The sequence below is a fragment of the Centruroides sculpturatus genome, unplaced genomic scaffold (assembly GCF_000671375.1).
Source record: "Centruroides sculpturatus isolate CEXI.00-Female unplaced genomic scaffold, Cexi_2.0 scaffold1132, whole genome shotgun sequence".
NCBI classification, from domain to species: domain Eukaryota; kingdom Metazoa; phylum Arthropoda; class Arachnida; order Scorpiones; family Buthidae; genus Centruroides; species Centruroides sculpturatus.
The window spans coordinates 23107-49928 of NW_019385318.1; the positions used below are offsets into that span (position 1 = coordinate 23107).

At 31.5% G+C, this 26822-nt stretch overlaps 4 protein-coding genes and 1 long non-coding RNA gene across 9 annotated transcripts in view; 3 read left to right on the forward strand and 2 right to left on the reverse strand.

Moving 5' to 3' along the window:
- LOC111637575 (ATP-dependent DNA helicase pif1-like) overlaps positions 1-1545 on the forward strand; it is a 6844-nt gene extending 5299 nt beyond the window's left edge. Inside the window, 1 exon segment of the mRNA XM_023383088.1 lies at positions 1393-1545. Within this exon segment, the coding sequence (XP_023238856.1) occupies positions 1393-1545 (153 nt within the window).
- A 563-nt stretch (positions 1546-2108) lies between these two features.
- On the forward strand, positions 2109-10299 carry LOC111637579 (alpha-tocopherol transfer protein-like). 4 transcript variants are annotated; one of them, XM_023383093.1, is made up of 7 exons: positions 2109-2408; positions 2505-2618; positions 3217-3459; positions 4368-4561; positions 6188-6301; positions 7296-7605; positions 9609-10299. In XM_023383093.1, exons 2-7 carry the CDS (start codon positions 2531-2533, stop codon positions 9647-9649), a joined length of 990 nt encoding a protein of 329 aa, XP_023238861.1. In that variant the 5' UTR covers positions 2109-2408; positions 2505-2530; the 3' UTR covers positions 9650-10299. The 4 variants fall into 4 exon arrangements, with proteins under 4 accessions (XP_023238861.1, XP_023238862.1, XP_023238860.1 ...); XM_023383094.1 differs by lacking the exon at positions 7296-7605 and adding an exon at positions 9420-9471 and having other exon boundaries at positions 2109-2618; XM_023383092.1 differs by having other exon boundaries at positions 2109-2618; positions 9609-10298.
- Positions 10300-11657: 1358 nt separating this feature from the next.
- On the reverse strand, positions 11658-15625 carry LOC111637580 (alpha-tocopherol transfer protein-like). Its single transcript, XM_023383096.1, has 6 exons — positions 15513-15625; positions 15066-15168; positions 13929-14171; positions 12992-13185; positions 12640-12753; positions 11658-12099 (listed from the first exon to the last, which is right to left on the reverse strand). The coding sequence occupies exons 2-6, from the start codon at positions 15151-15153 to the stop codon at positions 11749-11751; spliced, it is 990 nt and encodes a 329-aa protein (XP_023238864.1). The 5' UTR covers positions 15154-15168; positions 15513-15625; the 3' UTR covers positions 11658-11748.
- Positions 15626-21012: 5387 nt separating this feature from the next.
- Positions 21013-26822, forward strand: part of LOC111637582 — an 8518-nt gene continuing 2708 nt past the window's right edge. Inside the window, exons 1-4 of the long non-coding RNA XR_002758717.1 lie at positions 21013-21057; positions 23423-23519; positions 23647-23723; positions 23805-23907. This is a non-coding gene — a long non-coding RNA (uncharacterized LOC111637582). The remainder of the gene's footprint in view (positions 21058-23422; positions 23520-23646; positions 23724-23804; positions 23908-26822) is intronic.
- LOC111637581 (clavesin-1-like) overlaps positions 22200-26822 on the reverse strand; it is a 9546-nt gene continuing 4923 nt past the window's right edge. For both annotated transcript variants that reach the window (XM_023383097.1, XM_023383098.1), the window contains exons 4-6: positions 24560-24753; positions 23781-23891; positions 22200-23577 (exon numbers count right to left, since the gene is read on the reverse strand). In XM_023383097.1, the coding sequence (XP_023238865.1) occupies positions 23404-23577; positions 23781-23891; positions 24560-24753 (479 nt within the window). In that variant the 3' untranslated portion in view covers positions 22200-23403. The remainder of the gene's footprint in view (positions 23578-23780; positions 23892-24559; positions 24754-26822) is intronic.

Below are 26822 nucleotides of genomic sequence, written 5' to 3' on the forward strand. Positions count from 1 at the left end.
GTCCCCCCACTTGGAAATTTCGAAAAATCCCTTCTTAGTGTGCATTGCCATGACTTACCCTACTAAAACGCAGATAAAAACAAAAAATCGCATTTCAAATAGTACAGTAGAAGCCGTTTTTCCGGTTAAGCCTTAATGCTCTCCCCGTCCCCCCACTTGGAAATTTCGAAAAATCCCTTCTTAGTGTGCGTTTTCATGACGAACCCTAACTGTTTACCAAATTTCTGCTCTTTAGGTCCAGCGGTTTGCTCTGGGCGATGATGAATCAGTGAGTGAGTCAGTCAGTCAGGACAAGCAATTTTATATATATAGATAAAAGAATCCATACATATTTCAATCGATAGCTTTAAACTATTAAATAAAATCATTTCTGGTATATATGAAATAAGTTCGGTATATTGCGAATTAAAATGTTGTTAAGACATTATCACTTATATATGATTTGATCGAAAGTAATACATTAAAATAATGTAAATATCATTTAGAAGTGCGTGATTTCTAGCGTAGCATTTTCTTTATAGTGTTTTGAATAATTTTCTGGTTCCTCCTTGATGCGATTGAATTTCTCCTCTACTTCATTTATAACTTTGTCTTCGTGATTCTCATTATCCCGATCAATATACTTGAATATTCCTTTAGAGAATCTTCGTTGGATCTCTTCGTCGTACTTTTTTCACATATTATTCGTTTTGTTTCAATATTTCAATGAGCTCACGTGAATTACAATTGGGTAATTTTCCTCCATAGGTAATTGGAAGATATTCTGGATGAATACATTTTTGCAGAGTCGTTATTTCTCTACGTGTAAAGCATTTTTTAATGTTAACATATTAATTAAATTGAATTAAAACTAAATATTTCTATTCAATTGACTATCTATAAATGAAGTTAACCTTAAATTAAATTATTAATAGGATATAATTTCGTTTTTTTAAAAGATTTACTTCATAAACTCTAAAAAAATACAGTAAATCAAGTGTTTGTCCTAGAATTAACATTTCTAGCTCATAAAATAAGCTAATTAATGTTGTAATCCCGTCTTGATTGTATTCACTGTTAATTTTTGTGTCTTCGAAAAATATAATTTATGCAAAAAAAAAAAAAATTAAATAAGTATTCATGCAAATTATCGTTATGACAATAAATATTTGTTTTGTATTAATAAATATATGCAATAAATTAGTTTATCAGTTACTTGCCTTGAAGTGATTGATTAATGTGATTGAAATCGTTTTTAATGTTTATTATCTGTTCTACATATGTAAAATACTTAGCTTATAAATTTTTAAGCTAGTCAGGACACTTTTGTCACGTTAAAAACAAAGTACAAATGGCGGCATCGTAAATGGATGAATTTCTACCAAATTTTTTAAGAAGAATTTAAATTAAGAGGTGGCTCTGGATAAAGGAAAAGAGTGTATTGGTCCGAGGATCTTGGAGAAATTGAGCAAAGAGACCAGAGAAAGTGGAGTTGGTCCGAGAGGCAGTGATATGTTATGGCTTCGTGATGTCTTAGGCAAATTTAAATTAGGGGGCTCCACGTAGAGTGTTGACTTCAGACATTTTTCTTCGGGAAGTAGTAACTAATAATATTCTTAAGATATTTACAGTATTAATAGTGGTAAAATACAGTAAAAAATCTGTCCAAAACAAGACCTTAATAAAGCGAAAATCTGCTTAAAACGTAAAAATTCTTCGGAACGGAGCAATTTTCTACGTGAAAAAGAACCTGTTCGAAAAGGAAACCTGCCAAACCGGAAAAAATATTGCGGTTTACACAACGAAATTAGATTCTCCCTTCCTTATTAACCAAAGTATTTCCATTCGCCCAAGGTGAGAAGCATGAGCTGTAATTTAAAATAATATTAATAATTAATAACAAGTGTTCAATGTATGGAGTGAACTGTACTGTACGTTGTGTAAACATTAATTAATGTCTTAATAAACAGATATGGAAGTCATAAAAGGTTATTAAAGGGATCCGATATATTCACTGATAACAGTAGCAAAGTTTATTATGAAATTCAAAGTAATAAAGGTTCAGAGTTCATTCGATATTATCTGGAATGTTTGTCGATATCTAAAATTCTCTCATTGCTCTAGTTTAGCTGATTATGTTAAGTTTACTCGATTTTTCATTCGAACGAAATTAAACAATTTCCTTCGAATGTTGGATTTCTTAACCTCTACTAACGAATAATTAGTACTGGCAAGTACGCATGAAGCAAACTTCCATTAAAATCTGATTATATTTGAAGTGAAGAAATATTAGAAGTATTTAATATCAATATTATGGAATTCGATCCCGTATACACCAGAGGAAAATCTACTCGACTTTATGAGTTTTTCATGAGCCAAACCTACGATGGGTATGAGAAAAAATGTCCTCATAGTACTGAGCAGAAAGAGTAAAAAATTTAATACGTTATCTTATTATCAAAGGTTAAATAATGAGATAACTTTGTTACATATACTATAAATCAGTTCTTCATATTCGGATATAGAAGCAACACTCTTTTGGATGTAAAAAATGGATGGATTATACAAAATATTTCCTGAGGAGAGTGAAGAATTTCCATGGGATGAAAGAGCACTTGAAGATTTTAAAAAACTTATAAGTAAGTACTGTATTATAAACTGCGTAATGTATTATAGAATGTACCAATAATTTGACTAGTCACCAGTTTAACTATTGTAACTATTTATATAAGCCTATACAAGTAGACCCCCCTATAACACTGTAGATAATTCCGTGTTATATGAATTCCATGTTGTTACGAGTCACTTAGATTTTACAAATATTTGTGCCGTTCTGTTCCCGGCTCATGTATTTGTAAAATCTAAGTGACTCGTACAACATGGAATTCATATAACACTGAATTATCTACAGTTTTATAGGGGTCTACTGTATTGTAATTATATGTGCAGAAACTGTAGTTTATTTTTTAATTAGAGATCGAATTTAATAACATTTTAATAAATTAAGGAAATTCAGTATCAATAAATAGATATAAAATATCATTTTAACTTGTATAAATTTTTGCCATTTTAACACGCAACCCGTGATTTGTTTATCTCTTGCTATCAAGAGACATAAAGTTCCTAAATGTATATTTTTAAAATGTTTTTATTAATAGGATCACTCATTATTTTATGTTTTATTTTTTTGAAAATAAACAAATGTAGGCCTACCACTTTTTCAAAATGTTTTTTTAGATGAAAATGGAATAAAATGCAGAATGGACGACATATTTTTGCTTGGATTTCTTCGTGCAAGAAAATTTAATCTAGAAGAATCTCTTCAGTTGTTGAAAAACTATTATTCTAGAAGAATCGAATATTCATCGTTTTTTAAGAATCTTCTTCCATCAAAATTAGAAGGAATTTTACATTTAAACTGTTATAAAATCTTACCAAAACCTGATCAAAATGGTAGAATTATTGGATTAATAGAAATCAGTAAGTTTTGTAAAACTTTTTTTATTTTAATTTTCTTTTAATTTATGATGTTAGTTTCCAAGAAACCAAACTAAATTTTTTTAATAGCAATTTTGTCCGATGTTTATGAATGTAAAGAGCAAAATTTTATTATATTGTAACGAATACACTCCTTGAAAAGATACATACAGGTGCTTTCAGAAGCTTCAGGAGCAGTTTTCTGAATTATGAATCAGATTAGATAACTAGGATTAGAAGTGTTACATGTGGCTGTGTTTTATGGAGGAACACATGATGAGAAAGTACTGTTTCTTTCGTTTCAATTCTCTAAATGTTGTTGTGTACAGTATTAAAATACTGTACAGTGTTCCCTTAACCCTCTAGTCGTCCGATTGGTGAGATTCTCTCACTTTGTCGGTGTATGGCTTAATCGTGAATAGAGGGTCTTATGATGCGAATGGGGGAAGTCGCGGGTAAGTTCGATCGGTATCCGTATAAATATCAATTGAACAGACAGGTGACTTATTTTTCTATGCTGTTCTTTACAGCCTCAAGCCAAACTTCTTCTAATACGTAATTGCAGACTTCACTATAGTGTCTTTCAACGCCTGTTTTATTAAGTAGAGACCGTCAGCTATAGTGAAGGCTTTTCAAAACTAAATTACGCTGAAGTTCTCGTGTTGTGTAAGGCTTCAACCACATTAATTTTAAAGCCGTTTAAAATTTGTAATTAAAAGAATAAATGGCCAAGAGAGTAGTATTAGAAGGTTTGTAAACAACCTATACTTTGTCTTCGGTAATACCTATTAGCAGATCGCTCTCGAAGTGCACTCTCTTATACCGCCGACTAATCAACCAATTGCATGCAATATACATAGAGGATGAAACATTTATTATTAAACAGTATTTGAATTTTCTTTTATTTACAGAACAATGGAATCCATCAGAAACACTCGTAATACATTTGTGTCGTGCTTCATTCCTTTCCCTAGAGTTACTATTGAATTTACATCGAATGCAAGAGAATGGATTGATTGTAATTATAAATACTCAAGGAATAACCTTAAGGCACATGTTACAAATTACACCAAGATTCGCGAACACTATGATATCTTTAATATTTGTAAGTAATAAATTATTTAAGTCGTGTGTTTTTGTATTTAAATTTCATATTAAAATATACTTAAAGAAATTTGAAGTTTCATAAGATTTAAAAAATAATGATAATTTATGTAAGTTATTTATACGATTTGTAAGCTGATAATTTTACACAATATTCCCTGATGTTTAACAATCTGAAGATTGGAAACGTTCGTTACGATTAATAAATAATTATCAGTGAGCTAACGTGTTTTTCTCCGGATAATTTCGACTGTTCTCCATCTGTATGTCAGTCTGTCCTTCTTTAATCTCGAGAATGGAGTTGGATACATGAATGTCGAGATTGAAATGCAAAGCGTAGGGGCAGTGGGACCAGAGTAAATATACAGGTACTTCAAGTTTAGAATGGATGTCACGATAATTCGATCGATTCAAAATTTCTCCTGAACGAAGTTGGATAGATGACCGGCCCGAATCCACTGCTAACAGGAAAAGTATGATGTACAGGGGCAAAACAACCGGTAAAAATTGAGAACATTGTGACAAAAAGTTGCAGCCCGGCATTATGACGATTCAATAAATAATCCCTCATTAGAATTAGTTTGGCTTATTTGGTTACTGCAGTGCCACGCGTGAGAGATCTGACGTGGGATCATCCCAGGAAAACTTTTCATGGGAAGCTGGAACCTATTTAGGTAAAGAAAAACCGAAAAACTTTACGTTTCCTTGCCCGATCCTACGACTAACTAACTACCAGAATTCAGTCGTTTTGTGCACTCGGCTACTGGAGAGCGTTTATTAGAATAAGATAGAAAGTGCCATTCAAAAATGAAAAAACCCAATCATTAGATGTGGAAAATGAAATACTTATATATTTTTCACGGGGTAACTTGTTTGTTTGTTTGTCAAGTTATGGCAACGCAACACTTAGGCGATCTGCCTAAGGGGGAATGAATGCCTTCCGGGAGGTCTTTTTCAGGGAAACTGGCACCTATTTAGACGTTACAGACGTGGAGAAAACCCGAAAAACTTCACGTGACCAGTACTGTACGTCTGAGCGAGGCTCTAACGCACGACCGAACTCCCAGTGTTCAGGGTACGAAGAAGATCGCTTGGCCACTGGTGGGCCTGCTTCACAGGGTAACACTTTCGATTGCATGCAGACTAGCGCAATATGTTACCTGTCGCAGTAATTATATAGCTCGTCTACTTCGCGCTATATAATTATTGTGACTACGACGCGTTATATAATTTATAAAAATTATATTTAGTTTATTATTTTGTTAAATTTTATCCTAATAGATGGCGCCACGTGTAAATCAGCAATTCGACTGTAGATAGAAATTAATTGATTTACAGAAATGCAATAGATATTTTCAGGTCGGATGTACGACATTATGTAAGTTACGGGTATAGAAACGTAACTGCTAAGTTTCGTAGCAATTGGCCGAACGGCCTAGTAGTGTACAGCGAACAAACAAACAAACATTCTCATTTATATATATAAATTAATAGCTTACATTATTGAAATTTAATAGTGAATATCCAAAAATCTTGGTTACGTCTTGGTAATATTACTTTAAATGTAACTTTAAATATAAAAGTGCCTTCCAATTTATAACAACTTTTTTTTAATTTTGTATTTTAGAGGAATTCGAGTCAAATACGAATCAAAGAAATTCATTACGTTAATGTAAATCGGATTGTAAAGATACTTGAGACAATTTTAATGCCATTACTTCCTGTAAAAATACAAAAACGAGTAAGTAATTTTTTATTTAAATATAATAAACGTACAACAGATTACATATAATAATAATAATATATTCTTATTTGTGTCTGTTCTACCTTCTGAATCTGACTTGTGAGAGATCCAGAACATTGAATATTTTAATATTCTTCAGAATCGTTCTTAGGTTACGTAATAAACTTTGAAGTATTAGGCTAATAATGCTTGGAATTTGTGAAATTAACTCATGCAATCGTTAGTAAATTAAGATAGATTTAATAAAGTGGAATTGGTTTCGAAAGATTCGAATTTAAATAGGGTGTATTAGGAAAAAATATAAACCTAAATACTTTGGAAAGATAATAGTATATAAAAAAATAAGTCTACGTGAACATATTGATATATATTAATATTAATAAAGATAAAACAGTGTGAATATTTTAGTATTTCATAAGTCAAGTGTTAATGAGCAGTTATGGTTGCAGTTACAGTCCTGATGATACATGGCCGAATGAGTGGTTTATCAGAGGAGATCTTCGGCATCGATTAATTTTTGAACACGTCGTAATAAACTGTGTGTACTTCTTTAAATTCCTTTTGATAATTGCGACAACATTTCTTATCCGGACAATAAGTTGAGAGTCTCTGCTCTCAGTACATCTACTTCTTCAACCAGCATCATACACGGCTCCACGTGTTATGCGGAAGAAGAACTGTGAAAATAAACTCGGTATATTTACTGACGTCTGCACATATTTTTTGAAAAACCATCCATTTCCAAACACGGGTCCTCGTAGACAATTTTACTTATCTTATTATCAGGAATAATCTTTCAAAATATTTATCATTTCTTCTGATTTGCCATATATTGATATTTACTGCATTACCACAAAAGCTAATTATACAAAATTAATAAACGTTTCACTTGTTTTATTCGAATTTTATTACTAAAAATAATTTTCTGTGGCGTAAAGACTATAAAAGTAAATTATTATTATTATTACTTCAAATTAACGATTCTTTACAGATATTTCTTCACAGTGAAATGACTGCTTTACACAAATTTATACATCCAAAATATCTTCCTATTGAATATGGAGGGGAATTAACGAATTTAGATCCAAATGAATTCATTAATATAGTAAAACAAAACGAAGATTTCTTTCGAAAAAACGAAGAATATGTTAAAATGTTTGAAGAATCAACACAGCAAAGATTTTCTAAACGAAGATTTAAATATATTGGTTCAGATATAGTAAACCGCAAAGAAATACTTTTAGAAAATTCAGAAAAACAAGACATAGAAAATTCTCTCGTTGAAGTTAAATCTATGAATGGTGATATTTAATAACTTAATGTATTATTTACGATATAATTCCATATTATATTCTTGTTTATGATGTTATAGGGGAGATCGGGGCAACTTCGGCATGCGGGGCAAGTTTGTCAAGCGCTTTTTTTAAAAAACAAATTAAAAGGAGACTTTGGTTATAGGTTAGGCAGTTGAGTTTTATTGGTGGCTTGTTGAGTGTAGTGTTTTTATTGTTCTCCAACAAGCGTAGTTGAATTATCAAGCAAATTTTCATTTTCGTTCAATTCCATATAATATTTTTTTTCCATTTATATTGAATTGGCAGGTTTTGTTATAATTCCATGATAACGAAAGTTACTTTTCCTGTTAGAAGGATGTAACTTCAACTTATTCACGTGGCCAGATCGTGGCTTGGCATTCTGTTCTCAGGGTTGTACTTAATGTTTCGAAATCATGACTAGCGGGGTAAGATCGGCAACATAAAGCCACATTAGAAGCAAAGGATAAAAATCAAACAGATGATAAATGAAAACATGTTTGCATTTGTTATTCATGTATATATGTCTTTGAACTTGCATTTCGTTGTAATAATATTAAATGGGTGTTGGATTTGTATTTCTTTGTTTTAATAGTGAATTCCAACTTATACATTGTTAATAACATAATTTTATATACGTGCCTATCTTGCCCCATTACTGTTGCCCCTATACCAGGGGCAACTTTAATAAAAATAATTAAAATAATTACAACTTTACAAAAAGAGAGAAGTTGCCGATCTTGCCCCTATACCCGGGGCAACTTCGTCAATTTCTCTCTTCTTGTAAAGTTGTAATTATTTTAATTATTTTTATTTCCAAACTGATTTTAACCAGTTCTATAGTAAGGTAACATTCCAATAGACAATATGCAAAGCTTTTTTTTCAGTTTACAGCAGTATTTATTACACAAAATTTAAGTAAAGCTTAACATGCCGATCTTGCCCCGATCTCCCCTATAAAGTAAAACATTTTGAGTATTATATAACTTTTAATGTAGAGAATTTATTTACAGTATGAAATACATTCAATATCTATCATCAGTAAATTTAACGTCTCTAAATTAATATAAAGGTATATTATTACATGTGTCAGTTATAACAGTAGGTAAATTCTTCCCAAAAGAAGGGATCATCAGTCATTGGGATGATCAGTCAATCAATCAAAGGGGATGATTATTAGTCTTTAACAACAATCCAAATTCCGACTTTCCTTCGATACTTGTTTGCACTGACATTTGTAAAATTTAAACACAATGAAGAACTTTCAATGTAAAGACAATTTTACTTTTTCACCAATGATTGTCAACCAGAGGATGGTCAACGACTACTAATTAATATCTGTCTACTATTAATATTTGAAAAGTGATCCGTGTTAGACAGGTCGTGATGGCCCCGCAAGTGATTGAACTTGCTAACCTTAACGTTCGAAAGATTTGCTATATGACATGTTTAAATTTAAAAAATCTTGTAAAAATCCGATAATAATTGCTTTTATGTGATAATAAAGTGTTTATATTTATACAACAGATTGTATAAACTACGTGGGAAGTATATTCTTGTAAATATCGCGTTTGTAGAAAAATTATTGGCCTGCAATTTGAAAGAACTGCAGACCTATAAATTTCCACTGTCCTCCCTCTGTCTGTCCTTCCTTAATATCGTGAAAGGCGTTAGATGGGGAAATCTTAGGCAGGAGGCCCAAAATAACTATATATAAACTTCCGGTTTAGGTGTTACTTTAATTCAAAAAATTCCCCGGAACGGAGTTAGATTGATGACCGACACGACTCTATTGTTAACAGGAAAAGTATGATGTGCAGGGGCAAGACACCACTATTCTAGATTTCCGAAAAAGTAATTGTAATTTCCTTTCTGTAAGTTAATTAACTTTACGTTATCTTTATGTGTATATACAATAAAGAGAGAATATAAGAAATATTTTGTAAATTTTATTGCAAAATTTGTAAATAATCATAATTTTCAATTATTAGTGCCTGGAGAATCTATAAAAGGTTCGGCTGCGATATTATAGGAAAGATGGCCCACCAGTGACCAAGCGGTTCTGTTCCCTGAATACCGAAAGTTCGGTCGTGGGTTCTCACCTCGCCAGGACAGACCGGCCAAGTGGAGTTTTCCGGATTTTCTCCATGTTTCTAATGCCTAAATAGAGGCCACTTACTCTTAAAAGACCTCCCGAAAGGCATTTTCCCCGGATCTTCGAGTGTAATTTCGTATGGTTCTCTTCGAAGGATAAACGACTATGTAAACAACCTCCATATTAACTCCGATACGAGAAAAAGAGTTATGGGAAAGATGTTAGTAGAATTTGGTCTACGTTTTCTTACTCGAAACAAAGTTTACATGGGTTAGTTGTCGGAATAAATTTGGACAGAAGTGTCTTGGATTGAGTAGTCGAATGACACGTGAGTAATTTCATTATGTATTTGAAATCGTATGAGGTCTTTAACGAAAAAATAAATGGATGACCATCTGACAGAGCGGTTAATGTGATTGATCGATCGATTGTACAGGGTTAAAGAGAAATATGTTTTCCTCTTCAGAGAACTCTGGAATGCGTTCTACTGCTAATTCAAACGATGCGCTTGACATTTCTTAAATAAAATATAATAGTACAAAAATCCGTCGATAGGTGGCGCTGGAGCACATAAAATTATTGAATATGCAGTCACATATAAATGACTATAATAGTTGTTTTATCACTAACAAATTATTCGGAAAAAATTATCCATAATTTAATAAAACTGAAATAATGAAATCAAATCTCATCAGTTTTTTTTTTTTCAAAATTCGAATACGTCTTCCACAAAGGACAAATGTGCAGTAGTACCTTGTAATATCGATCAATCCACAGTTAGAGATAAATAGTTCCGATCGGAACTGCTTCGGACTCGAAACTACTAGAAACAGTTCCATATAGAGTCGTTATAGTCAGTTCCATATACCAACACGTTCTTCATTTTGTAATTTTATAAATATACGGACCCACCAGTAGCGAAGCGGTCTTCGTTTCCTGAACACTGGGAGTTCGGTTGTGGGTTGGAGCCTCGCTCGGATGGGCTGGCCACGTGGAGTTTTCCAAGTTTTCTCTACGTCTGTAACGCCTAAATAGGGGTCAGTTTGCCTTAAAAAGACTTCCAGGAAGGCATCTTCCCTAGGCAGATCGCCCAAGTGTTGCATTGCTATAACTAAACAAACAAACAATGAATACAGCTTTTTGAACTCTTTATTTGGATTTGAACATAAAACTAATTGACAACGTTTCAGACTTTTTACCTATATACCTAAATTGTATTTGTATGTAAGTACGTATAGTATGTAAGTATGTATATATATATACATACTTACATACTATACGTACTTACATACAAATACAATTTTCTTGGATTTCTTGGAACCGTCTACTCCAAGGATTATCAACTTGTGTTCCGCGGAACCCTAGGGTCCCATTAATAAACTCCGTTGAGTCTAGTGATGTATGAATTTGCCAATGCAAATTGGGGTATGAGTGTAATTGTTCTAATCACGTATTGAGTCTTCTTATGACGTCCTAAACACGTGCTAGAGTTATTTATTACTTTATAAACAGTGGGGACAGATCTATCGGTAACAGGACGAACCGAAATCGCAATGTAATAGTTGAGAAGATAAAAGCCATAAAACCGGTAAAATTTCACTAAAGCTAGAAAATATTATAATTAACTAATTAATTAATGTCCCATCATCAGTAGCGTGTTGGAGCGCAACTGTACAGCGTACAAGCGGGCATATCAGTTAAAAATTATTAGAGTTTTTCACTGCAATCGTTTTTTGATAGGCTACATACGTATATTAAATTCTATACAAATAAATTTCTGCATTAATAAATTATAAAATAATTTAAATAAAGCAAATTATAATATTTTATTATTAAAAAATTACAAAAACAAATATTTCAAATGTATATAGATAATTCAAGATAACATTTTTTGTATTTTTTCACATGTTTACATACAAAAATTCAGTCGTTGGGATGAAAGAAATTTTAAAATTTTTCTTCTAGATTTTCTTAGTTTTATTCTCAATGTTGTTGTATAAATGTGAAATTAAAATTACCTTTTATTTATATGTAATTTAAAAGTGTGTAATGTCACATTTTGAATCTTCTTTCAAAGAATTTAAGAAACCTTCAGGATCCTTGTAATAATAATTGAAATTATTCTCTGATTTTTCTATAAATTCTTTCAGTTTATCATTTTCGTAATCTTCACTAATATAATTAAATCTTCCATTTATTACATTTCTACTACTAATTTCGTAATGTTCGATATACTCTTCATTCTTACGAAAGAATTCTTCATTAACTCTAAGCATATTATTGGCTTCAGTCGGATCAAAAGTTGGCAAAATTCCTCCGAATTCCATGGGCAGACATTCTGGTTTGATGAATTTGTGCAAAGTTTCCATATCAGTGTGAAAATGCAACTGTAATAACGAAGTATATTTTCAATTAAAATAGTATTTATATACACAAAGTTGATATTTTTAAATATGGATTAAATTTATAGAATACTCCAAACACAATGTACAAATTTTAAAATAAAATAAGCACATTGTTTGGCACTGAAAACCCTAAAAAGAAAGATCACCACGACTCGCGATTTTCACGATCTTCCTCAAGAAAAAGATCATGAGATTTCATGATCTTCCTCATCAAGATTCTCATCATGATTCTCATGATCAAGAGGAAGATCTCATGATCTCATGATCTTCCTCATCAAGATCCTCATCAAGATTCTCATGATCAAGAGGAAGATCTCATGATCTTCCTCAAGAGGAAGATCATGAAATCTTTCATGATCTTCCTCAAGAGAGATCATGAGATTTCTCATGAGAAACATCAAGAAACTCATAACAATTCCGAATCCGAATTCTCGCCTACCTTAATTCACATAAGATTTATTATTTTAATATTCTAAACAACCGTAAAGTGTTAATTAACACAAGAAAATTTCATTTACTTACTCTGCTCTTGAGTTTATGTGGTAAAAGTGGAATTATGATACTTAAAATTGCTTTCATTATAATATTCAAATTCACATAATGTAATTCCTCGTATCGAAGTTGATACGAATCTTTCTGTTAAAAACAATAATTTTTAATTTATAAATCTTAACAATGGGAAGATATTGTTTAATATTAAGACAATTTATTAGTTACACAATTTTTTAAATAAAGGATGGTAATGTGTAGCATAAAAACGACATCAGCTGAAATACTGAAGAATAGTTTCAATGTATTTATATTCATTCTGATTAACAGTTTTATTTACTAAATTATTTGGTATTTTATATACGCATAATCATAGAATACTTACAAATACAATGGAAATCATTGAATTGAGGAGTCTTGGTGAAAATTGGAGGAAATGAGATAAAGATAATCCCTCCGCATTTACAATAAGAACGATGCTATTGACTTGAGTCCGATGAAAATTTAATTGGAAATCCATAAAAAGCATGAAAGCGCGAAATAAATCAGTTAAATTTAATACGGTAGTATCCCAATTACCTAAAAACAAACATTAAATTTTATTATAAAATTATATCATTTTAATTAAACATTATATATGAGATACTTCGATAGAATTCTCTACTTTCTTTTGGAATCATGTATTTTGTACTACAGTCGACCCCTATAACACTGTTGATTATTCCGTTTTATATGAATTCCATGTTGTACGAGTCACTTAGATTTTAGAAATACGTGTACCGGGCTGTGAACGGCTCACGTATTTCTAAAATATGTGTCTCGTACAACATGGAATTCATATAAAACGGAATAACCAACAGTGTTATAGGGGGGTCGACTGTACTTCATGACTTGATGTGATAACTGACACTCACTCTGCCCTCCATAGAACTATATTACAATATATTAAAACGCTAAATTTCTTTGTTTTACATTATATTATACAAATAAATACAATAAATAAGTAGCAACTGACTTTTCAGGTGGCGGGATAGTAAGGGACAAGATCCGATATATCCGAGACACACCATGCGTGGTAAATTTCATGATATTATATAATAAATTTATTATATACAGCCAAAATTTTAAATTGTTAATGTATTGCAAGTCTTATTGGAGTGCAGTATAAATGTCTATTATCATACCATAATACCAACTTTCTATTATAAGCAAATACGCATAGAGTAATGTTTAAAACGAATCAATGTGACAAATAAATATAAACAAATTACAGTATATGTAAATTTGAATTTAAAAATAAAAAAAAAAAAAGCTTGATTTACCTAATTGGCAAATGTATATATATCTTCCTTTCTGATCGGGTTTTGGTAGAAATTGCATGCAATTTAAGGATAAAGCATGCTCCAACTTGGAAGGAAGAAGGTCCTTAAAATATTGAGGATAGCTTGTTCTAATTGTATAGTAATTCTTAAGCAATTGAAGAGATCTTTGTATATCGAACTTTCTAGCTCGAAGAATTCCAAGAAGAAAGATATCATCCATACAACATTTCATCCCTTGATCCTCTGTTTACAATAATGAAATTTTATTTATTAATTAGATTTTATAAAAAAAAATGTATTATTTTTTTCAATAAAAATAATAGTAATATTAATGTATTGTAATATATGTCTGTAAGATCCGTAGAAAGGGACCCTCTCGTATAACACAGTACCGTACTTTTACAACACGGTTTGAAAATTGAGGATTTTTAACAATTTTCTTCATATTCATATAAAAATTAATATTATTATTTTACTAAAAACATTTTAAGACTATGTATTTTATTTGTTTAAGAAATTAAACAAAAGAGGACCGCTCTTCCTCAGGCCCTTCACCAAGTTTTCGAAAGCCCTAAGTTCGAGTTTCTTGTAACGAACGAAGTGAGTATAAGGCACTTTACCATTGGTTTGATTGATCTGATGGAATACAGCAACCTAGCAAATGGGCAATCTGCCAAATAAGTGCCTCCCTGGAGGACTTTCTACGAGAAACTCGCTCCTACTTGCAAGTTAGATGTTAGAAGAAAACCAGAAACATTCCATATGACCTGCCTATTGTTCAGGCGCGAAACCGTGACCTCTGCTCAGCTCAGTGGTTTTATCCACTATATCACTGGTGGCACTTTTGGTTTAGAAAGAAAGTAGAACCAAACTATGAACTTAGTTATCTGTGAGTAGAAACCCGCATAATTGAGACAATGATAGGAAATGAGTCCTAATTTCCTCTTTAATTTTCACTCCAAATATTAAATGTTCTTTCTAATTTTAAAACCCTTAGACCTAAATCCCCACTCGTCCGGGTTCGATCCCGGATCACTTAAAGTGGGATGCCATTCGAAAGCATATTATATATTTGTGCATAAATATTATACACTTTTATGTCAATTTTTATTTAATTATACTAAATCTTTTACTTACTGATATTCTTTTTGAAAGTCGTAAGAGCCGTCTCGTCCCATAGAAATTCTTCGTTATCTTCCAAAAATATTGAATTTTTTATATTCATTCTTGTAGTAAAATACTATAAGAATTTAAAAATAAAACAGTCAGGTGTTAACAACGGTTGACAATGAACAATGGAACAACAACGGATCGTGTTAAAATGTCATTAAACTCATCAAAATTCACGTCGAATTATATCCTTTGTGTTAATTGTCTTTAAAACTGTAAACATATCTTGTTAAATAAACATTAACATGATATTAAAATAATTTTAATTAATTAATTATTTAGTTTTTTTTTTACTTTTTAACACGTCCTTTCATCAGTAACAATAGCTAAGTTACTGTTTTAATTAAACAATGCTATCAATACTTGGCAAATTCTCCACTGCAGTAAGTAACGTAATAACAAATAAGTACTCACTTGTACAAATAATTATGTAGTTGACACTCGTTCACGGGTTAAGCTGCATTTAAATGTTGTGTCTAATAATAATATAAGCTACTGTTTTCGCAAACACGAGAGTGGAAGTAAGGAAAACCGATGTATATCACTTGACCTAGTTAACATCATTGATGATGTAAGAGTATCTTTAACCAATTATAATATTAGAGGAGAATAAGTATAGAGTGGTTATTTGTATATTTAAATAACGAATTCTTCTTATAATTTTCTTAATTAGAATTACTTTTTTGTTAGGATTTTTGTATTCTTTTCCTTTAATTACTACAATACTATTTTAGGCAGAGGTTAATGGCCTTTTAACTCGATTCCTTGCTCATTGAATTCATTGATTCAATGGATTCAATTAGCTTTAAATTGTATTGATGTTGCTTGTATTAATGATGATAAATTTAAAATTATTGATTTAGTTTAATTTTATGTAAATATTATATTTTAAAAATATGGAAAAACCTTTCTAATATCTTCTATTCATCCTAGAAATCTCCTTAAATAATAAATTTATGGAGGATGTAATTACAATGATCATCATTGTTCACATCAATCATCATTGTGGAAGATTTATAGGTGATTATTACAGGGATTATTAATTAATTATCATTATTATTATTATTATTATTAAGTGACTCATATTTTACGTCATTCCTAGTGTTTAGTTAATTATTTCTACTTCATTTTTTTTATGTGTAAGTATTTTATTATTTACCAAATTAAGCAATGTTTTTTTTATGAAAATTTCAGGGAAAATAATATAGAATAATATAGAAGTTTGCTTAATTATTTCCTATATAAATTGCAAATATTAATTCATTAATACTATTTTCTTAGTATTAGTTGGTTAAAGGTCAACTGATTATTGGAGGAATGAATACCACAGAGAAAGGATGTTCAGTTGTGTGGGATATTAACATAAATTGGGAACATACTTGAGAAGAACTATTCTTAATTACTAGAAATTTGTCAGCGACAATTAACTAAAGTTAGTAAATTAGTGCTGGCGTACAAAATTTGCAGAAATATAACGTAGTATTATTGTACTGATGATCAATCTTTGTTACAATGAAAATATCTGAAGGAATTGTTTGTGTGCTTCGACAAAACATCTGGACAATTAGACAAAGGGAGGACTTCGTACGGGAAACTGGGCCCCATACAAACGTGAAGAAAACCCCACATGGTGAGGTGCAAGCTCACGACTGGTAGTTCTTCCCAAACAACCCGTGCTAAGTACTTTTATCCACTGGTGGTCCTGAAGAAACTGACATTTAAATAGGATCTCTCCCCTTTTAATTAAGTGTGGCATGTTAAAAACATAATATTGATGCGTGTAACATTCACAAAACGCTAAAAAAAATATATTTTTGTTTGCATAAAAACATTAATTTTTCAGATGACAAACACTGTCCTTTCATAATTTATTCGTGGCCAATTAATTTATATTATTATTTAAAATTAGGTCATGAATTTATAACAAATTACTATTTTTATTTGCATGAAATATTTATATTTACTTGGTAATTTATTACCTTAACTATTTATATTTTGACTTTAAAATATCCTTTTCATTGCAGTTTTGTATTTATAGTGAAGTGTAACCAAATTAAATAAAGCGGGTTCATTATAAATTTAACCTAATTAAATACAAATATTATAATATCAAATGGAAATAATCAATATAAAATTTTTTATTTAGCATTTATAAAATTAGCGTGAGTTTCAAAAATATTTTTATAGATTATACATGATTTTTATATTCAGGCTGTTTGTTTGTTTGTATATGGCAACACGATACATTGGTACAGAAGGATAATGCCCCTTGAAAGACTTTCTATGGGAAACTTAGGAAATACGTGAAGAAAACACGGAAAACTCCACATGGTCAGCTCGTTGATGAGGCTCGAACTTATGACCTACTATCAGTGTTCAGTGGTTTTATCCACTTGGCCACTGAAGAGCTTAACAAGCACTGATAGATGGGACCGGGGCCATAGCCCAAACCAAATTTCGGTGGCTCTAAACGTTTATAGTATGAAGACCCAGATACAAAAGGTCCCCAAAGATAAGTTTCTACATAAAAACATGGTACTGAAATGATACAAATTATGCTTTCTTTCGATAAGCAGTGAACTTGTTTAGGCCCATCCAATCTCTGTTATCCTGTTCTTAAGTACACAGAAAATACTGGATGTTAGTAGTGTGAATCGTATTTCCAAAAAATTTAAAGTTGTTGCATCAACATAATTATTTTCTATACATAAGATGTGATATGATGCTTATCTCGAATTATTTACATATTATACACTATTTAATTAGCATTAATTTATTTTGGAAAATTACAGTTAATTTCTTGTAAATAGGTCATATTTATAAAAGAATTTGCCACGTAAAGTGAAATAATTATAAACAGGAGTTCTTTAAACTAAATAAACAAATTTAATTAAACAAATACCATCAAGTTTTCAAACAAAATTACAGTATTAATAAATATAATAGGGCATACACTTTTCAAAGCCAATACACGGCTCTATTATCCTGTTTTGTCTGTCATATTGTGTTTACGTTGCTTAAAATTGCTTTTTTACTTATATATTATTGAAATAACGGTTTAATTGTTGTGATTTCAGTGTAATGCCGATAGTAAATAGGTACAGTGTGTCCCAAAAGTATAGTATATATATATATATATTAACTTTCTTATCAAGTAGTCTAATAATTTGAATATTGAATCAAAACTTTCCAAAATTCCACATGGAAGAGAGTTAAGTTTAGAAATTAAAAGCAGGAGGCTCTAGTGTTATGGAAATTGCTGTTTTAATGAACAGATCTATTCTTGGAATTTGTAAAATTTTAGGAAATTCATCACCAAAACCTTCTAAACATCGATCAGGAAGATCAAAAATCACGTCTCTAAGGGATAATAATCGAATTGTGCGCCTTGCATCACAACAGGAAAAATCGAATGGTCAAATTTTGTTTGAAACTGAATTAAAAATATCAAAATAGCACTGTTCATCGAAGAATTTCAGCAGCTTTACATATGAAATCTGCTGCTATAATGAAAAATCCACCATTAACAAAACCACACAAATTGGTAAGAATGCAGTGGGCTAAAGATCACACGTTATGGAATGACCATGGCTCTCAGTTCTTTTCAGTGATGAAAAGAAATTTAGTTTAGATAGCCCGGATGGATGGGCTCATTACTGGCATGATATTAGGAAAGAGCGCAGTTTTTTCAGCATGCATCGCGGTGGTGGTTCTGTTATTGTGTGGGCTGCTTTGGATTTAATGGTTTATCAAATTTAGTGATTTTAACTGGTAAACAGACATCTAAAAGTTATCAAGAAATACTAAAAAATAATTTATTACCTTTTGAAAAAGAAATTGGAGAGTGAACAATGCCAGTATTCATTGTTCACTCTCAACAAATAGATGGCTCGAAGATCATAGTGTTCAAATTATGAAGCCTCCATCAAGAAGCCCGGACATAAATCCGATTGAGCGCTTGTGGGGCATTTTTACTCGAAACATTTATGCTAATAACAGTCATTTTACAACAGTTTCAGAACTTGAACATGAATTTATTGAATGCTGGTTTCAAGTGGATCCAGAAATCTTACACAATTTAATTAAATCAATGTCTAATCGCATGTTTAAACTTACCTATATTTTTGGGACACGTTATAGCTATAGTTTACTCCATGTTTTATCATTTTCTTCTTCATGTAATGAAGTTTTTCAGTGATTTTAATCCTAATTGTTCACTCTCAGAACAAAATTTAAATTTGAAGTTTTATGTATTATTGCATTTACTTTTAATAATTTAATAAATACGACATGTTTTTATTCTTATTTCTGTAAAAAATTACAATACTCTCGAACTTTTAGCAACTAGTCGGACATTTTGAGAAAGTCTACCAGTGGCTGAGTGGGTTAAACCACTGATCTCTAGTGATCGCGGGTTCGAGCCTTATCGGCGTGCCTTCATGTGTCTAACATTTAAATAAGGGCCCTTGAAAGTCCTCCTGGGAGGCACTCCCATCAATTTACTCCTCCATTTTTGAGAATTCGAAGTCCTCTCAGAAAACTAGAGTGTTTGACTTTTTTTCACATCTGAAGACAGCAGAATTACTTCTGTTCAATTCTTCTCTCGTTATGTATTCATCAGATAGAATTATAGACTATGCATAAAAAAGAAAATTTTATAATATCAGATACAATTATCAAGATTTAACAATGATTTGTCAGTTTTCTAGGATTCTTCCCTGGTTCTTCGTTCATATTACTATGAGATAGAAACTTTCGTGTACTCTAACATTCAGACAGACACTTATTCACTGGCGTGCCGTCATTGGATGCGCTGCTTCCCTTGTATTTTCTAAAAAATAAATACATATTAATTTTAATTATATGAAAATAATCTCACAATATTTTATTATAACCGCATTATGTATCTTATTACAAATTTCTATACTACACGTGAAAAAAAAAGATAAGATCGCTATTGTATATTCGAATATTAGTGGCGGAGTGGAAGCGCTGTATCGTCAGCATCCAAAAACCAGATTCGCTACGCAGAAAAACCAGCGATATTATGATTTCGTATGTCCCATCTGTAAGGGGATGTAGTAAAAAAACGTGTACAATTCTTGTATAATGTTAAAAAATTAACCGTTACTTTGGTAGCATCATTTACAACTAAATTTAATAAATGAGAGAGATGCACCAGGTACAGAAAAAGCTCTAGAATTTATTTTCCTTAAATTTACGATTTATGTATCCTTTTGACATAAAAATTTGTCTTTCCACTTTTTTCCCGAGACTACAAATATTCGAGTACAAAGTAACCGGTTTCGACTTATTTCTACTTAAGAAGTAGTTAAATAATTAAGCGATTAGGGAATTGGGAACATAAACAAACCCTGATGAAAGAGCCGAAATTTTACTTAAAAGCTTAACCGAACCATCTCTAGCCGAGTACAGTGGAAACTGATTTCTTCAAAATATTAGACTTAATAAATACAGAAATTTTTCCGGTTCAACGAGAGTGACCGAAAAGTTGTAAATTTTGTAAATTTCCATGGACCTAAAACGAATTAGTTAGAAAACAAATGACTATTAAGTTTAACATATTTAGATTTTTACAGCTATGGTAAGAAACGTTTAAAATTTACAACAACTCCGTCGCGTCCTTTGGGATATACTAGTGATGGGACAAAAGAGGCATTTGACATTGACTGGTATCGGCACCCTGGGGATTTGGCAGTCTGAGTGTATGCACGCCCTGCAATCGTCTTCGATTCCATCCATTAGCCACTCCAGGGAGCTATTTGACTAAGCGCATTGTTTTAAGATTTAAAAAGTAAAGAATATTTTATATTTTTATGTACAGTACGCTTCTTTACAAAGCTATATTTAATTATAATTTTCTTTAAAAGTATATTCAAACAATTGAAGAATATTTTGTACCAGGCATGTATGTCCACCACACATTTTATTTCACCGAGTAAGTTTTTATTATTTTATTTTTAATTGCCCTTATACCGTGGCTAGCGATTCGGAATGTAATTGTGATATTAAAAATACATTTAGAGAAGTCTACGATTTTTACTGGCTTATCGAATAAACGATACGAATGGACTCTAGACCAGGGGTGGCCAACATATGGCCTGCGGGCCGGATCTGGCCCGTCTAATGAATTTATGCGGCCTGCGATTAATCTTTCAATATTAGCTACTTAAGTCCGAACAGCTCGACGAAAAATTTTGATGCCTAAAAAGAAAGGTCAACAACTCACTGTGCGTTCAGAGCTAACGCTCCATTACAAATGTCTTAAGCACAGCGTAGAATGTCGATAATGCATAATCATGTGAAAAATGTAGCCTATGTGTAATCTCAGTACAGTTTAGTCTCTACAGGGTGACACCACAATGAGATCTCGCACCACCTGAAAGTCTTCCTATGGCAGCCTCTGGTTCGGCCAGTGAAAAAAGTATTCTTTCCAATTCTGCCCGGAGGCAAAAACTGTTGGCCACCCCTGCCCTAGACCATCACTGACGCGAAATTGACTGATTGCCCCTGGATGTCGGCTTTTTACAGAAACACAGCTTCCCTATCATCAAATGTCAGGGCACGCCACTGCACTTATTCATATATTATACATAATATGATGTGATACAAGTGGCATTAAGGATGACATAAACACATTTAATTATTATTATTAACTCTCTTCGCGTTGGCACTAAGAGCGCCTCTTTTAGCAAGCCCATTATGAGTTCGGCCAGGCCCACAATGAGACGGCCGGGTGATAAGGAGACACGTCCAATTATTGTAAGATTCACAGTATTGTATTTGAAGAATACTTTACACCATAAGAACTGTGAACTGAATACTTTACATTCGTTGAATACTTTACATTACATGTGATACTTTACATTCGTTCTTTCTTCCCAGGCTATTCGAATCTTGAGGTGTCTTTATTAATTGGAGAACAATACTTCAAATATTTATAATAAGATTATTATTTAAATTGGAATAATTTATCTTTTACGCACTTTGCTGTAATTGCAGATAATAAAAATATCAGTAACTCACTTTAAACATGTATAAATTTTATTTTTTAATCTACAGTATATACAGAATCTCGTGAATACATTCTAGTTTACACGTATGATTATCATAATTAATAAAAATGATTTTATTTTTATAACAAAAATTAGAAATTATGTATTTATCACTTTCAGAAAATACATTTTACAATATAAACTGTACATGATATCAATTATAAATCAAAATAATGATTAACGCAAGGCACCAGCACCTTACCGGAATACTTATGTCCGTTACGAACAACCTGGCCCATAATGGGCTCAACTAGTATGGATGAGGGATGGAAGATGCCTCAATCCATCGCCATAGCCATGATGAATTATGAAGTTCTGAATTGGGTTTCGAATTGGGAAACTTATTAAGTTAGCTTAAAAGTGTGGCAATGCTTTTCATCATTAAAAATTTTATTTTTAATTGTTAGCTCTACAAAATGGTTAATTAAAGCCAATGTTCTATAGGATTTTATGCACTCAAAGAAATAAATTACTTAGTTTTGTTTCTACTCTTCATTATCACTTAAATGATTTATATTATAGCTTTACATACATAAAACTTTGTGTAATATGTAATAAAAACTACAATATTATTTATGTTAGGCCATTAAATGAATAATATATTCATTTAATACATTAAAATAATACATTGCAGAGTATGTATTCCCAATTTCATAATAATAGGAAAATCAGATTCATCTTATGAGGATCGAACCCTTTCAGCGAGAGCATAATACACTTCCATGCTATCTCGTGGGTAATCAAAACTAGAAACTTTGTACCGTATTTCCGTATAACCCACTGAAAACTTTTACCTAGCCCTGCATGTACAGTACTTTGTGGTGAGCCCTGCATATACTATGTGGTGAGCCCTACAGTATACGCCACACTTATAGGTTAGCCATTAATGCGTAGGCATAAGTTCATAATTTCCGTTTGTGGGCCTGGCCAAACCCTTAATGGGCTTGATAAAAAAAAAAGGCCCTCTTAAATGCCCACAGAGCATAGCGGGGGCCCCGTGCTCTTTCAAAATTGATTCAACACGGATAATCCGCGGGTTATACACTCGAAAATACTGTATTCCTTAATATAAATCAAACCATAAGGTTTTTCAAATAGTCTTTTCATGTTCTATGTGAATGTTTACATGAATTGCATCTTTCTTTTTTTAAAATCATTGATGTTCTGAAAGTTTTGAGTATTTAAAAATATTAAATACAAATTTTTTAAATTATAAAAAAAATAATAAATTAATGTTCATTATTCCAGTGTTTTTCACGTTCTTCAAAAAACGTTTGATACTCATTTAATAACGTGGTATTAAAAGAAGGATCGAAGGGAGGTAATTCTCCACCATAGTCTTCAGGTAAATATTTTGGATGAATAACTTTATGTAGTGATTCAAAAGTAGAATGCATATGAATCTAAAATGAAAAAATATATATATATGTACATGTATATAATTTAAATACATACATAATTTAAATATACAGTGAAACCTTGATTTATCATCACCCTGTGAAATCGTTCTTAAATCGAATGTGGCACTAAATTGAAAGAACTCCAAACAGTAAGAATTTTACGAATGATGCTATATCGAGGTTTGACTGTATATAATTTTACTTACTCTCTTTTTCATTTTATATGGAAGAAATGGTAGGAATGCTGCTAAAAATGCATGGACTAATGCTCCTAAGTTAACCACATGTATCGCTTTGTAACGTACAGGATAAGCATCCTATTAAGTATATTATGTAAGTAAATTTAAGTCATTACTTTTAATTTAATAAAGTCTTTCAAATAAAAGGAATCGATCAAATATAAACAGGAATATTTATTTTAAAAATTACAATTTTTGTTTGTTTAGATACTCATTAAGAAATCTAAGATTACCAAAAGAAACGATGGGTATGAGTACCCTGTGGGCACTAAAAGGGCATTTTTTTCAAAAAGGGACATAATTTTCAGACGTAGATTTTAGATAAATTTAAGTTTCTAGATGTAGTTTCATCACTTTATAGGTTAATGCTAAATGAAGTTTCTTTCTTTGATAATTCTCATGAATCATCTGACTGCCAGCAAAGACTGTGTGATCTTGTTTGGAAACCATGTGCTTCTATGATGAGGTATTCTTAAAATATATTTTTGATCAAAGGAATTTACTCAAGAACATCAAAAACAATTTTAAAAATGCTTTGAATTATAGGTTTATTAATAAAATTGATGAATCTTTCTCAGAAAATCTCCTTTACATAATTCCACAGATGGCAATCAGAATTGAGACAAAAGAAAGAAATTCCTGTTTATATTATATAAATACACTTCCTGTTTAATGTAATAATTTATAAAATATTAATTTATTTATTCATGATATAAATCAGTAAAGAATTAAATGTTATTACTTACGAAAAGTATAGTTGAAACCGAATAAACAACGGATGGAGTAAGTTGAATTATATGTCTCCAAGATAACTTCTTAGCATCAAGAATAATGCTTATACCATTTATCTGCATCAAAGGATTGATAAGTAGTAAATCAATGTGCACCAACATACAACGTAAAATATCTTTAATGCAAGTCACAGAAGTATCCCAGTGAGCTATTTTTAAAATAATATACAATATAATGTAAACAATACAGTAATATAAAATAATACAGTCAAATTCCTGAACAATGATTCAAGAATTTGACTGTATTTATTTAATTAAATTCAGCTTACTGAATTAATTTAAGATACTGATTTTAAAATGAGGTATGTTTTAACTCCTTTATTAAGAATTGCATTGTTACAAATAAATTAATTATGAAATCCTTGCCAGTTTACCTTATCTAGAACTATTAATTAGTGTTTGCAATGAAACACTGCTGATTATTATCCAAAATTAATTCATTAATATACAAGGCTATTCAAAATGATTGTATCAGTTTTGATTCCTCCACAGCACATCTGTATTAACAGTTTCCATGGAGGTTCTGATATTCCTGGGAAGAGGAGGGACATATAGGCCTACTTGAACTTTTAGATACCCTCAAAGAAAGAAATTGTAGGGAGTTAAATTAGGGGATCGAGGGCATTTTACCAAAGTAGCCACTTGTAAGTCAAATGCCTAACTACATAAATGCGAGAAGTATGAAAAAACTTTGGGTTTTTCTATCTATTGATGCAGGTATCAATACTGTCAGTGAGATAATAATGAAACTATGAATAATATATTCATCGAGTGTATAAGTGTACTAAGAAATAAATTACTGAAAGATTATGAACCTTGTCACCTCTTAAAGAAAAAAATAAGAACCAGAAAGAAAAAAGTGGTTGTTCTGAATAACATCCAAACCTTCAACGTATTAACTGTTTAAGTGTAAATATAAGACAAAAGTCTCCTTATAAAACACAGATCACCTGAAGAAATGTACAGTATGAAGTTTCATTGTGGTCATCATCCAGAAAAGGTTACTCATCACTGACTGATATCCTTCTGAAAACTTAAGCAGAAACTAACATTTTGCTATAATTTTAAGATTTTCATGCTGTATTTTATTAAATTTAAACTTTATATAAGTTTCTCTGCTTTTTTATACATTAAAATAATACATTGCAGAGTATGTATTCCCAATTTCATAATAATAGGAAAATCAGATTCATCTTATGAGGATCGAACCCTTTCAGCGAGAGCATAATACACTTCCATGCTATCTCGTGGGTAATCAAAACTAGAAACTTTGTACCGTATTTCCGTATAACCCACTGAAAACTTTTACCTAGCCCTGCATGTACAGTACTTTGTGGTGAGCCCTGCATATACTATGTGGTGAGCCCTACAGTATACGCCACACTTATAGGTTAGCCATTAATGCGTAGGCATAAGTTCATAATTTCCGTTTGTGGGCCTGGCCAAACCCTTAATGGGCTTGATAAAAAAAAGGCCCTCTTAAATGCCCACAGAGCATAGCGGGGGCCCCTTTCGTGTACTCTAACATTCAGACAGACACTTATTCACTGCGCGCATATGCTAATTTCACTTGATTCCAACAGCTGTCGCTCCAGTATTACAGCACCTTAGTGAGGATGTATAACCTGTAAATGGGATGGCGCGGTGGCAATCCTTAGTAGTACTTTGAACGCTCATAATTATTTGGAGTTATTGGAATCTAGTCTTAAAACACCTGCAGATCATAAAGTAAATTATCATATGGCTTTCAATAAAAATATTTTAAGTACAGTAGACCCCTTATAAAGCTTAGATACGTTCCACGTTGTTCGAATTTTACATTGTAGGAATCATTAAATACATGATCCAATCGCATCCCGATACGTGTGAAGTTTACGGACTAAGGCTGTTTGAAAGGTTTTCTTCTATAAAATTAACTGATTCTAGACTAATTCCACTCAACATTTCCAAAACACGTATAATTTTTTGGGAATAATCCGTATAAACTATGCTATAAACAAAACATTGTAGGATTACTTACCGAGTGTGCACCGTTCGATTACGCCGTTGCTCAAGCTTGTTTTCGTCACGGAACAGCGCACGAAACGGCGGCCGCGATTTCTGATAACAAATTTTTCGCAGAAAAATAACTTGACTTTTGGAGACATCATTAATATAAATAATTTTTATGGCCGTTGAATAAGAAATGTTTCTTTCACAAGAAATGTATAAAATTAGT